At 36.0% G+C, this 12,378-nt stretch overlaps 1 protein-coding gene across 1 annotated transcript in view; it reads right to left on the bottom strand.

The window, feature by feature from the left end:
* Positions 1 to 12,378, bottom strand: part of DPYD (dihydropyrimidine dehydrogenase) — an 880,709-nt gene that overhangs the window by 148,759 nt on the left and 719,572 nt on the right. The window contains exon 19 of the mRNA XM_043876118.1: positions 10,806 to 10,948. Coding sequence (XP_043732053.1) covers positions 10,806 to 10,948 — 143 coding nt within the window. The remainder of the gene's footprint in view (positions 1 to 10,805; positions 10,949 to 12,378) is intronic.

Genomic DNA, 12,378 nt, shown 5'->3' with positions numbered 1-12,378 from the left:
TATCTTCCTATGCAGAGGTTTATTATAGGTTTATTTTATTTTATGCTTACTTTGTAGTTTCTCCTTGAATCATTTTTGCTCACCATAATACAGTGCATATTATATCCATTCTGCATACAAACAGATATGCCCAGGCTTATTCTTCTCCCTTATGTGACTACTGGGGCTGTACTACAAAGATTCCCACTTTGTGTTGTGTGAGATACTTACCACTGAAAGTGACCTAATTTCACCTACAAAATACTTGCGTTTTGCTCTATTTAAAATAACGACCATAGAATCTCTTTCAACAAAAGGTCATCTGTGTCAATGGACAGAACACAGAAGATCAGATCACCTGCCGTAATTGCAAATTAATGCTCTCCTGGTAATGCATTAACTACACACTATTGATCTATAGTTGAATCATAGAAGAACTACTGAGAAGTGATTTTACTTTCCTATTTTTTGTGCTTTTATTGCATTTTCCATAATGCATTCTTCTTTCAACTGGAATTTTCTCTAATTGTCTCCATTTTTAATTTCCCACAGTGAGATGACTTCTAACTTGTAATTAGAATCTGTAAAAATTCATATCTCTGTCTCAAAGGCTGTTTAGAAATCTATTGAACTATAACTTTTATGCCATAAAACACATACATGATGCAAAGATACATATTTTTAGAGAGGCAAGCTTTTGAATGATTTTTTTTTAATTTAGATAAAACCAAAGTCCATTTGGTCCTCTATCTGAAATTACAATTTGTTGAACAGTCTACAATAAAATATTCAAAAGTTTCCCCTAAAAGCATTTTACATGGGAGTATTGATGATGTGATTTCCATTCCTTGAGCAAACTTTTAACATATAAGTAAACAGTTTCTATCAGATACATTTTTTTAAGGAGTGTAAGTGCAAGAGGAAGATGCCAAAATCCAGTAAATATTTATAGATATCTGCACAGAATACTTCTCACAAAATCCAGATTTTCTCAAGTTTGTATCATTTGATAAAAATTCTTCTACTTAGTGGAACTGATTATAATCTTGTATCTCAATGCTGAATTTGATCATGCTCCTAGTTTAGACATAGGTCATCTGGCCTAAGCCTGGTTTCTGAATTGTGAATTAGGAGTTGTTTGAACTGGAGAGAGATTCCGAAATTTCCTTTACAACTTCTCCAAATACCTTAAACTTATCATTGATTTTTTAAAATTTCTAAGTGGGAGACATAATTGTGATTACTAACCAGCAGCAGCAATGCTTTCTAACTCTATTCAGTCTGAATTCTGAACCCTAACTTAGTACCAAAATGAGTTTCTAAAATATTAAGGTGGATTTTTAAACAAATACACAATTATGCACATCTAAATTAGGTTGGGTTCTTCAAAATAATCACTTTGGTGGATGTTGGCACTCAGAATAATTTTCTTACACCTTTTTGGAATTGTTTATTGAAGTCAGTTTATGGACTGAGAGAAAAAGAGACTCATGATTTTGTATATGTAACTCAGCTCAACAACCAACTTTGTTCTCTCAACTTGGCTCTCCTTAGCTTTGTTTATAGGAAATAAGACCCATTCTCAAAGTATGAAGAATAGTTACTGATGGAATTGAAAATACCTTAGCTCCCAAGTGACTAGTTTTAATAGTTATTTGAGTGGATAAGTTATGAAATGATTACTTAAAAATTAGTTACATTCAATCACAATTCATTTCAAATAATAAATTGATAAATTGGAAAGATTCAGAGAAAACCAACATAGAAAACATAATGTTTGAAAAATAATATGTGAAAAAGAATATCTAAACAACTGGGATTTTTTTTTTTAAACTGAAGAATAAAAAGGTAAATAAGTCGTTTAAAATTTTTTGTCAGACATATGAAGATTCTTTAATGAAGAAGTGAAACTAGTAGTTAGCCATAGCTCTGCATACAAAGCTGAAAGGAACAAACAATATAAAGGATCTAGCCAGAGTCAGGAAAAAATTTAGTCAAAGAACTTCACACAAGATAAGAAATTTCATATGGCTATATCTGCAAACAGCTAATTCATGGTTATTTTCTCACATAAAATAGTCATTTGTGATATAGTTACTTTTTCTTATAGTAAAACTATCATTCAAAAAGATTAGATTTAATTTCAATTAATTTCTTTTGAGTGTAGATATTAATCTATCAAGTGGTGAGTGTATAATAATTCAAAAGCCTAACAGGCTTCCATTTAATTTCCTCTATTTGCTTATAAACAACATTGCTGCCCTAGAATCAAGATGCTTTTCAAAAACTAAAAACTCTTCCATTAAAGAAACCATCTATTAAAGTAATTTAAAAATAATGTAATAATTGACAGTAATTTGAATTTCACTGAATGGATACTAAGAGCATATTTTACTTATATATTATCCTAAGAATACAGGGTTTCTTTTATTTTTAAATAACTACTTGCATATTGTTCTTAACATTGTAAATGAAACACTCATTAAAGCTAGGAAACAAGAAATTGCATAGTGGAAAGAAAACTATTTTAACTAGCTATGTGAAATAGTTCTGATGCCATTTAAAATAACTTTGAATGGTATCAACTATTATACCTTTGGTATCATAGCCTGACTTCAACGTGAATGATGATGAAATTAAAAATATGAAATAATTGAAAAAACATATTTTCCACTTACCCAACAGGAATTTACAATACATTAGGCAAATTTTTTACCATCCAAAAACCCCAACTTAAATAGTTGAGGCACTGAAGTCTTCCTGTGCATTATGACCAAGAGAGAATGTCCGCTACGCATCTACATTCACGTGGAAATAGTGTCATCATGCTGCTTCAATTACTTCTTTTTCTCTAGTTTCAATAAAATATGCATCTCTTGATCACATTTAAAAATTCCATTCAGCTGGAACTGGCTCCATCAGAGTAGCTGATTATTATTAAAAATTGATTTGGTTATATAACTCTAGTGAGTGTCTGTCATGTGACCATGACTCACAGCAAGTGCCCACTACACTCCCTGTTTCTGTTGTATTTCAGGATTTTCTATTAATTTCAGTGACAAACCCACTGTACAATCTCAATGAAGGCACAGGTCATAATTGTACGTGAATGAACTGATGGCTTCCTATAATTTCTGATGTCCTGAATCAAAGTCCTTAGAAGATTGAATTACAATGGCAGTATCATTAAATTAAATTATAGAAAAACAAAGTAATTCAGTGGGGAAAAAAGGTAGTATAGTACTTATATCCTCTATATATATACAATAGAGGAGAGTGAACATTTTGTGATGAAACTTATCACTAAAAACAACTGACTCAGCCTGGGTTTTGGTTGTAATAGAAATCCCTAAGTAGCTTTTTATTAACAGAAATTTTAGACTAACACTTAAGTCAGATGAAAGGGATACAGAATTCTGAAGGCTAGGTCTGGGACAAATGATTTAAACTAAAAGCTAAAAAAAAAAAAGCCAGGGTTAATTTATTAACATAATCACTTCAAACTGTTTTAAAGGGAAATTATTCAAATTGTTTATTTACGATCGCTTTTCTAAATAACTCATGGACATCCAGAAGCAAACCTTTTTTTCAGAGTAGCCCTTCAAAAGATTTAAGACCGCAAGAGTCTATGAAGAGTTTGAGAATGTAATTTAGCAAAGGGATATTTATAAATTTCAGCACTCAGTATCTGAAATTTACTAATAATTTTCATTTAGAATTTTTATAGACCTAACTTGCATATTCTAACTAATGATAGCCTATCAAAAAACATGAAAAATAAGATTTCAAGACAGTGGGGTTCACAAATGAATTAAGTTAGTTGACTTGACTGACTAATCAGAGCAGCTACCCAAGAATACAGACCCTTAACCAGTTTTGAACCTTATTTCTTGGCCAATGTGTTGCATCTTGTTCTGTTGTGATAGTCATTTTTACTCCAAAATTGTTTCAGGGAAATGCTCTGGAATATTGAAATTACTCTCTAGCTAACTGCTTAGTTTTTCTATTCCATATTAACTGAAGCATTTTTAAAGTAGGGTTGTCCATAGGGTCACAAACAGTCAGACACGACTTAGCAACTGAACAACAATAAAGTGGATATTTTACCACTAAAATGTTAAAATATTTGTCAAAGCAAGTTGTAGAACAAGATAACAGAAATAAACAGCACCAATGAGAAATGGTGAAAGTGAAAGTCGCTCAGTCGTGTCCAGCTTTTTGCAACTCCATGGACTGTAGCACGCAAGGCTCCTCTGTCCATGGAATTCTCCAGGCAGGAATACTGGAGTAGGTTGCCATTCACTTCTCCAGGGCATCTTCCTGACCCAGGTCTTCTGCATTGCAGGCAGACATTTTACCAATGATACATTCCTAAAAATGGTAAAAAGACTTTGGAAAGCAAAAAATTGCCTGCTAAAATGAAATCAGAAACCCGAAAAGACAATTTCCATTTATAAACTGCAAGGTCCAGAGAAGAGAATGAAGTAGGCAGTAAGAGCCAGGGAAGAAATGGCAAGAAAATGGGAGGGTGATGATGGAGGGATGTAGGGCCTTAAGGTATACAAAAATTGCCAGAGGGACTTTAATGGGAATTTCTTTTTTAAAATGAGTAAAAACTGATGCTTACAGTCACCATGGCCCAGCTGACATTAAGCATTGTGAATTTGGAGAAAATTAAATTGGCAGAGTTACCTGAATTTCTCTAATAATATTCAGCAGCCCAGAAGTATAGCAAATGAAAGGTTAGATTAACCCAGGTCTAAGAAATAGAACAGGGTAAAATTTAGCTACAGTGGAAAAGATATAGAAATATTATACATTTTCCACCCCATTCAAATGGCAAGTCAAAATTGTAAATTCAAGGATTTTCCCACTCATAACTGTCCTAAATATATCTTAATAATGATTTTAGTTCTCACTTTAGGTAAAATTGGTTTAAAAATATTTTCTGGCTGAATAAAAACGTGACTAAAACTAATGACACATCAGTTCAGTCGCTCAGTTGTGTCTGATTCTTTGTAACCCCATGGACTGCAGCATGCCAAGTCTCCCTGTCCATCACCAACTCCTGGAGCTTACTCAAACTCGTATCCACTGAGTCGGTGATGCCATCCAGCCATCTCATCCTCTGTCGTCCCCTTCTCCTCTCGCCTTCAATCTTTCTCAATAACAGGGTCTTTTCAAATGAGTCAGGTCTTTTCATCAGGTGGCCAAAGTATTGGAGTTTCAGCTTCAGCATCAGTCCTTTCAATGAATATTCAGGACTGATTTCCTTTAGGATGGACTGCTTGGATCTCCTTGCAGTCCAAGAGACTCTCAAGAGTCTTCTCCAACACCACAGTTCAAAAGCATCAATTCTTCGGTGCTCAGCTTTCTTTATAGTCCAATTCTCACATCCATATATGACTACTGGAAACACTATAGCCTTGACTAGATGGACTTTGTTGGCAAAGTAATGTCTCTGCTTTTTAATATGCTGTCTAGCCTGATCATAACTTTTCTTCCAAGAAGTAAACGTCTTTTTATTTCATGGCTGCAGTCACCATCTGCAGTGATTTTGGAACCCTAAAAAATAAAGTCTGCCACTGTTTCCACTGTTTCTTTATCTATTTGCCATGAAGTGATGGGACCAGATGCCATGATCTTAGTCTTCTGAATGTTGAGCTTTAAGCCAACTTTTTCACTCTCCTCTTTCACTTTCATCAAGAAGCTCTTTAGTTCTTCTTCACTTTCTGCCATAAGGGTGGTGTCATTGGCATACCTGAGGTTATTAATATTTCTCTCAGGAATCTTCATTCCAGATTGTGCTGCATTCAGCCCAGTGTTTCTCATGATGTACTCTGCATATAAGTTAAATAAGCAGGGTGACAATATACAGCCTTGACGTACTCCTTTTCCTATTTGGAACCAGTTTGTTGTTACACGTCCAGTTCTAACTATTGCTTCCTGATCTGCATACAGACTTCTCAAGAGGAAGGTCAGGTGGTCTGGTATTCCATCTCTTGAAGGATTTTCCACAGTTTGTTGTGATCCACACAGTCAAAGGCTTTGGCATAGTTAATAAGGCAGAAATAAATGTTTTTCTGGAACTCTCTTGCTTTTTCGATGATCCAGCAGATATTGGCAATTTGATCTCTGACTCCTCTGCCTTTTCTAAAACCAGCTTGAAGATCTGGAAGTTCACGGTTCATGTATTGTTGAAGCCAGGCTTGGAGAATTTTGAGCATTACTTTGCTAGCGTGTGAGATGAGTGCAATTGTGCAGTAGTTTGAGCATTGTTTGGCATTGCCTTTCTTAGGGATTGGAATAAATACTGACCTTTTCCAGTCCTGTGGCCACTGCTGAGTTTTCCAAATTTGCTGGCATATTGAGTGCAGCACTTTCACAGCATCATCTTTTAGGATTTGAAAGAGCTCAACTGGAATTCCATCACCTCCACTAGCTTTGTTCATAATGAAGTTTCTTAAGGCCCACTTGACTTTGCATTCCAGGATGTCTGGCTCTACCACACCATTATGATTATCTGGATAATGAAGATCTTTTTTGTACAGTTCTTCTATGTATTCTTGCCACCTCTTCTTAATATCTTCTGCTTCTGTTAGGTCCATCCCATTTCTGTCCTTTATTTGCATGAAATGTTCCCTTGGTATTGCTAATTTTCTTGAAGAGATCTCTAGTCTTTCCCATTCTATTGTTTTCCTCTATTTCTTTGCCTTGATTGCTGAGGAAGGCTTTCTTATCTCTCCTTGCTATTCTTTGGAACTTTGCATTCAAATGGGTATAAGTTTCCTTTTCTCCTTTGCTTTTGGCTTCTTTTCTTTTCACAGCTATGTGTAAGGCCTCCTCAGACAGCCATTTTGCTTTTTTGCATTTCTTTTTCTTGGGGATGGTCTTGTTCCCTGTCTCCTGTATAATGTCACAAACCTCCATCCATAGTTCATCAGGCTCTCTGTCTATCAGATCTAGTCCCTTAAATCTATTTCTCACTTCCACTGTTAATCATAAGGGATTTGATTTAGGTCATACATGAATGGTCTAGTGGTTTCCCTACTTTCTTCAATTTAAATCTGAATTTGGCAATAAGGAGTTCATGATCTGAGCCACAGTCAGCTTCTGGTCTTGTTTTTGCTGACTATATGGAGCTTCTCCATCTTTGGCTGCAAAGAATATAATCAATCTGATTTCGGTGTTGACCAATGCTGATGTCCATGATGACACATAATGACACATAATTGATATGTAACCTGCAATTTTACACCAGTAAAAGACTATGTATGGAAATTTACATTTCTAAGAATATCAACTGGGAGTCAATATTTTATGTAGCTGGAAAGTCTCCAAGCCTAAGCTGAAGGAGCAGAGCTTTGGCGGCCACTTTTTAATACCATGTTGACCGTCTCACCCCCTCTTCACAATCTGTTAAAAAAGAAATCACAACTCAAGCATACTCACTTAAAAAATTCATTCAACAAATGTTTAATGTATTTCTGCTATACACTGGCCAATACATTAGGTGATTAGTGTTTTATGATGATGCTTGGCATGAAAAGATACATTAAGCCAAGCAGATTTCTTCTTTTGAAAATCTAAGCCAAGAGACAGATACTCAGCTGGTAAGGTATTTCATGTAAAAAGTGGAACTGACAGACCACCATGGAGAATGGCCCATGATAAGCATGAGCTAGGCAGTACAGAGGAGGCAGAAATGAGGAGTAAGTCTTAAAGAGGAACAGACAGAACTATAGATTCCTTTTGGGAAAAATCACACGGCTCACGAAAGAGAAGTGGAAAAGGTGTCTGCCCTTTCTGAGTAGAGAAGTGCCCCATTGGTTCTTGTAGTTCCTATCTGCATTCATATATACTATACAATAGGCTTCATTTTCTTCAGGAAGTTTGAATGATTCTTTGCTTTTCAATCCCAGATGAGCCTAAGCATAAACTTCAATTTGAGTGATTCTTTCACCACATGTTTTTATGGGGACACATAGCACTTTCTACATTCATGTATCTGTATTGTATTTACACATCTGTATATCTGCTCTGTATTCTTCTTTCCTTTCTGATGCCCCAAAGTACCTTCTTTCATAATTTTTCTTTTTCTTAAGGAACTTCTTCTGTCATTCTTTCAGTTATGCTTCCTGGAAATAAATTCTTGGTATTTCTTGAGTTAAGAATGTTTTTTATCTTTCTTTCCTGAAGGAAATAGGATTCTGGGTTGATCTTTTCTTTCAACAACTGAAAACTTGTGTCCCACTTTCTGGACTTCATGGTTTCTGATGAGAAATTGATTGTCATTAGAATTTTTTGTTCCTTATAAGTAAAAATGTCATGGTTTTCTTGTTTTCAAGGGGTTGTTTGTCTTTAGTTTTCAGAAGTATGATGATGATATGTTTTGGTGTAGATTTCTTTATGTCTCTCAAATTTGGGATTCATTCAACTTCTTGAATCTTGTAAGTTTATGTCTCTTGAAAAAATTGAGAAATTTCAGACGTTATTTCCTTTCCATCCCCTCTTTCCTTGATCTCTCCTCTGGCATTCTGATAACATGAATATTAGATCTTTTTCTGTACTCCTACAGTTCCTTGAGACTCTGCTCATTTTTTCCCTTTCAGTCTTTTTTCTCTCTTTTTTTCAGATTGGTTAATTTCTACTTCTCTGTCTTCCATTTCACTGATTATTTCTCTGTCCTCCCTATTCTTCTGTTGAGTCTGTCAACTGACTCTTGTATTTGCTATTGTAATTTTCAGTACTGAAGTACTTTATATCCTCTATTTCTTTTTTGAGATCTTCCATATTTTCCATTTGTTTCAGGCATGTTTGTAATTGCCATGTTAGAGAAATTTTATGATGACTGATTTCAAAATCTTTATCAGATCACTCTAAATCTCTGTTAGCTTGATATTACCATCTATTAATTGTCTTTTACCATTCACTTTGAGATCTTCCTGGGTCTTGGTATGATGAGTGATTTTCAGTTGAAACACTGACATTTGGGGTACTATGTTAAGAGAGTCTTCATCTTATTTAAACCAGTTTTAGCTGGCTTTTCTGGATACCATTCTGGCAGGGGAGGGTGAGGTTGCTGCCTCCTTACTGCCCAGGTACCCTACTTGACCTCCATTGACTCTGAAGGACATTCTCCATGTTACTGCCAGGATAGGATAGGAGATCTGGCTCCCCACTAGGCCTCCTCTGACACCAGGGGACTGTGGTGGGAGGGACAGAGTGGCCTTGTTACCACTGGGTGGTGATAAAAGTCCTGACTCCCCATTAGACCTCCTCTGACAGTGTCCCAAAAGGGAGGAGAAGGGATACTTCATCGCTGTCAGGGGGTGGAAGTCCATGCCTCCAACATGTGGGGGATCATTATGGCCCAGGGGCAATGCTAGGTGCCTTGTTACGGCCTCCTGAGACTGGAAGTATAAGACTCATGCTTGTACTTTGTGTAGAGAGGTTTGGCGCTGCAGGTTTTAGCTGCAGTATTTGGCTGGAGTAGAGCAGTCATTGTCTAAAAGTTTTCTGTCTGCTGGGTTGCCCTTTCTTGGTTCTCTAGTTACAAAGGGTGTGTGTGTGTGTGTGTGTGTATATATATATATATATTTTTTTTTTTTTGTCTACCCCTGTTGTTTCCCTGTTGCTGGCTTCTTTGGATCCAAGTCTGGATATTTGAGGCAAAAAGAAAACCCAGGAAACTCTCCACTCTTTTGTGCCTTGGGTCCTGAGATTCCTAGCCAGACTGCCTTCTCCTCACATTTCAGAGTCTCTTTATGTTAGTTGTATATATAAAATTCAGAAGCGTAGGAAAAATTACATCTATTCCATCTTCTTGGAAGCAGAAGTCTGCCTCCATTAGCATTTCGATATATGTTGTTTTCACTTTATATTTCATAATGGGATGTTAACTCCAATTGTCAAATTGGCAACATGTTATTTTACACTTTACATTCTTGCCAGAGAATGTAAGTGATGCTAAACATTCTGCTCCCCAGTTACCATCAATGCTAGGTAGTAAGAAGCCATATTAAAGGAATATTACCTCAGAAGTCACAGCCTACTTGCCATGTGAAAAATTTTACCTCTGGTTCCCATCACATCACTGAAACCTGCATATTTGGCCCCTGAGAGTAATTATACTATAAACTACGGAGGCACTGTGCTGCATCTACACTGAACAAGATTATAATGTAAAAAGCAAGGTTATAATGAATAAAAAATAAAGTGATTTCTAAGTTATTTGTAGAGGGTTAATAAGAGTATGATGTACTACATCTCAAAGTATCTTTTTATGAAAACAATGAAAGAATCTCCCTCAGCTTTATATCACAAAAAGGTAAACAACTGACTTATTTCTATATTTTAAGAAACTGTGATTTCCTCGCTTTGGCTATGAGGAAGTCCAGAGTTACTTTTGTTAATCTTTACAGTATCATCCAGCAGAGATTTTGTATTGGCCTTACCCTGGGCTTCTTTTATTTTCCAGTCAAGATTTTGCTTTTACCCAGGTCTCCTCATGTATTTGGTTTTTATCCAGTAGCATAGTATGCATTTTGGTACCTGATCGCATTTACTTTAGAAACATACAGGTGCACAAATACGTTTTTTTAAAAAATAGAGGGTTTATAAGCTCTTAAAAGAGCAGGAAATAACAGGAAATGAACCTCAGGGTTGTTCTCAACTCATAATAGAAACTTAATGAGCGCCACCCAATTTGATCCCACAAAGATTCTTTCTTAAGAGACCCTACAAGAACATATTTGTTGTCACATAATTTACAGTTTATTTGTTAGATGGAGCTTTATGAAGGGACGGACAGACACAAGTACTACCTGGAGCACCGAAGCACCACTGTGGAGAAACTGAAGGCCACTTTCAGCTGAGTCAATTCCACCAGTGGCCAAAATGGGAAATCCAGGCAAAGCACGAGCAATGGTGGTCACAGCTCTCAAAGCAATAGGTCTGATGGCTGTGCCTATGGAAAATAAGGGTGATCAATGGTTAGAATATTGACCACTTGAGCATATTGCCTTATAACACTACTGTGTGATGGCAGTGTTGTACTAGACAAAATTCAATTTCATCTCTACTTAAGATACATAAGTATGCAAAACAGAAACATTGTTATGTTTCAAAGTATGTTAATTTATAAATGGATGTATTCTTATTTTAAGGACTTTGATGCTATTATTGCATGCAGGAATGTTATGCAAGTGGGCATAGCAATGCAAACTCCTGCATACAATACATACATACTACAATTTGATATATAGTACCGTGTAAAAGATTGTATGGAACACTCAAGCATCTGTTTGAGAAAGAACAAGGAATGGCAGATTTTGTAAAAGAAAAACAATCACATACAGTGCATAAATAGACATACAGTTATGTTATGTTTCCATGAAGTATAAAGCAGCTGGTGTGAATCGAGATATTGCAAAAACAAGTAAGGTGCTGAAGAACTTACAGATTCCATATTGCATTTTACATGTATTTTCCCAAATCTGATGAAACATGGTAAGCCTAATCTAATTTTTCATATGTTAGAAATTTTTAACCAAGTTATAGAGAATTTACTAGAATTCAGTAATTAGAGAGTGTACATTTGATTTTTTATACACTATTTAACCACACATTACCAATACATTATTTGCTAAGTGTAATAAAAGCTGCAGGGATGGACAGAAGACAGCATTTTTTAGGTCATATTTCACATGATTACACTGCTTAGACTCTCAAGGGTTAACACAATCTGGAGTAAATTAATGTTCTCACAATATAGTTATGTAATTTGATATTTCTGATGTATACTCATAAGTCAATGGTCCCTTAAAGGCATTTTCTGAAGTAAAAGTAGTTTCTTTTGTGCAAGAATGTGGCATTGCCTCAACCAGACCTCCACAAACAAGCAAACAAGTGAAAGGTAAAACAAGTCTTTTGTGGTGAGTACTTTGGCATCCCGTCCACCATCACCAGCATCTTTACCAGTATCCTCAGTATGTATTTATTGGTGTTCCCATTAAGGCAGCACAAAGAGCTTCCATTAAAATCAGTGGTTGGGCTTCCTTGGTCGCTCAGTGGTAAAGGACCTGCCTGCCAGTGCAGGAGACATGAGTTCTATCCTCGATCCAGGAAGATCCCACATGCCGAGGAGCAACTAAGCTCGTGTGCCATAACTATTGAGCCTGTGTTCTAGTGCCTAGAACCACTGAACCACAACCGCTGAACCCATGCGCTGCAATGAGAAACCACTGCAATGAGAAGTCTGCGCGCCGCAACTAACAGAGCAGCCCTACTCACTGCATCTAGACACAAGCCCTCACATCAGTGCAGACCCAGCATAGCCAAGAGTAAGTAAGTAAACAGAAAAAATATTTTTTAAAAAACATAAAAACAATTTAAAAA

The sequence above is a fragment of the Cervus elaphus genome, chromosome 20 (assembly GCF_910594005.1).
Source record: "Cervus elaphus chromosome 20, mCerEla1.1, whole genome shotgun sequence".
Lineage (NCBI taxonomy): Eukaryota > Metazoa > Chordata > Mammalia > Artiodactyla > Cervidae > Cervus > Cervus elaphus.
The sequence above is the reverse complement of the archived record's forward strand: the minus strand, read 5'-3'. Positions and strand labels throughout refer to the sequence as shown.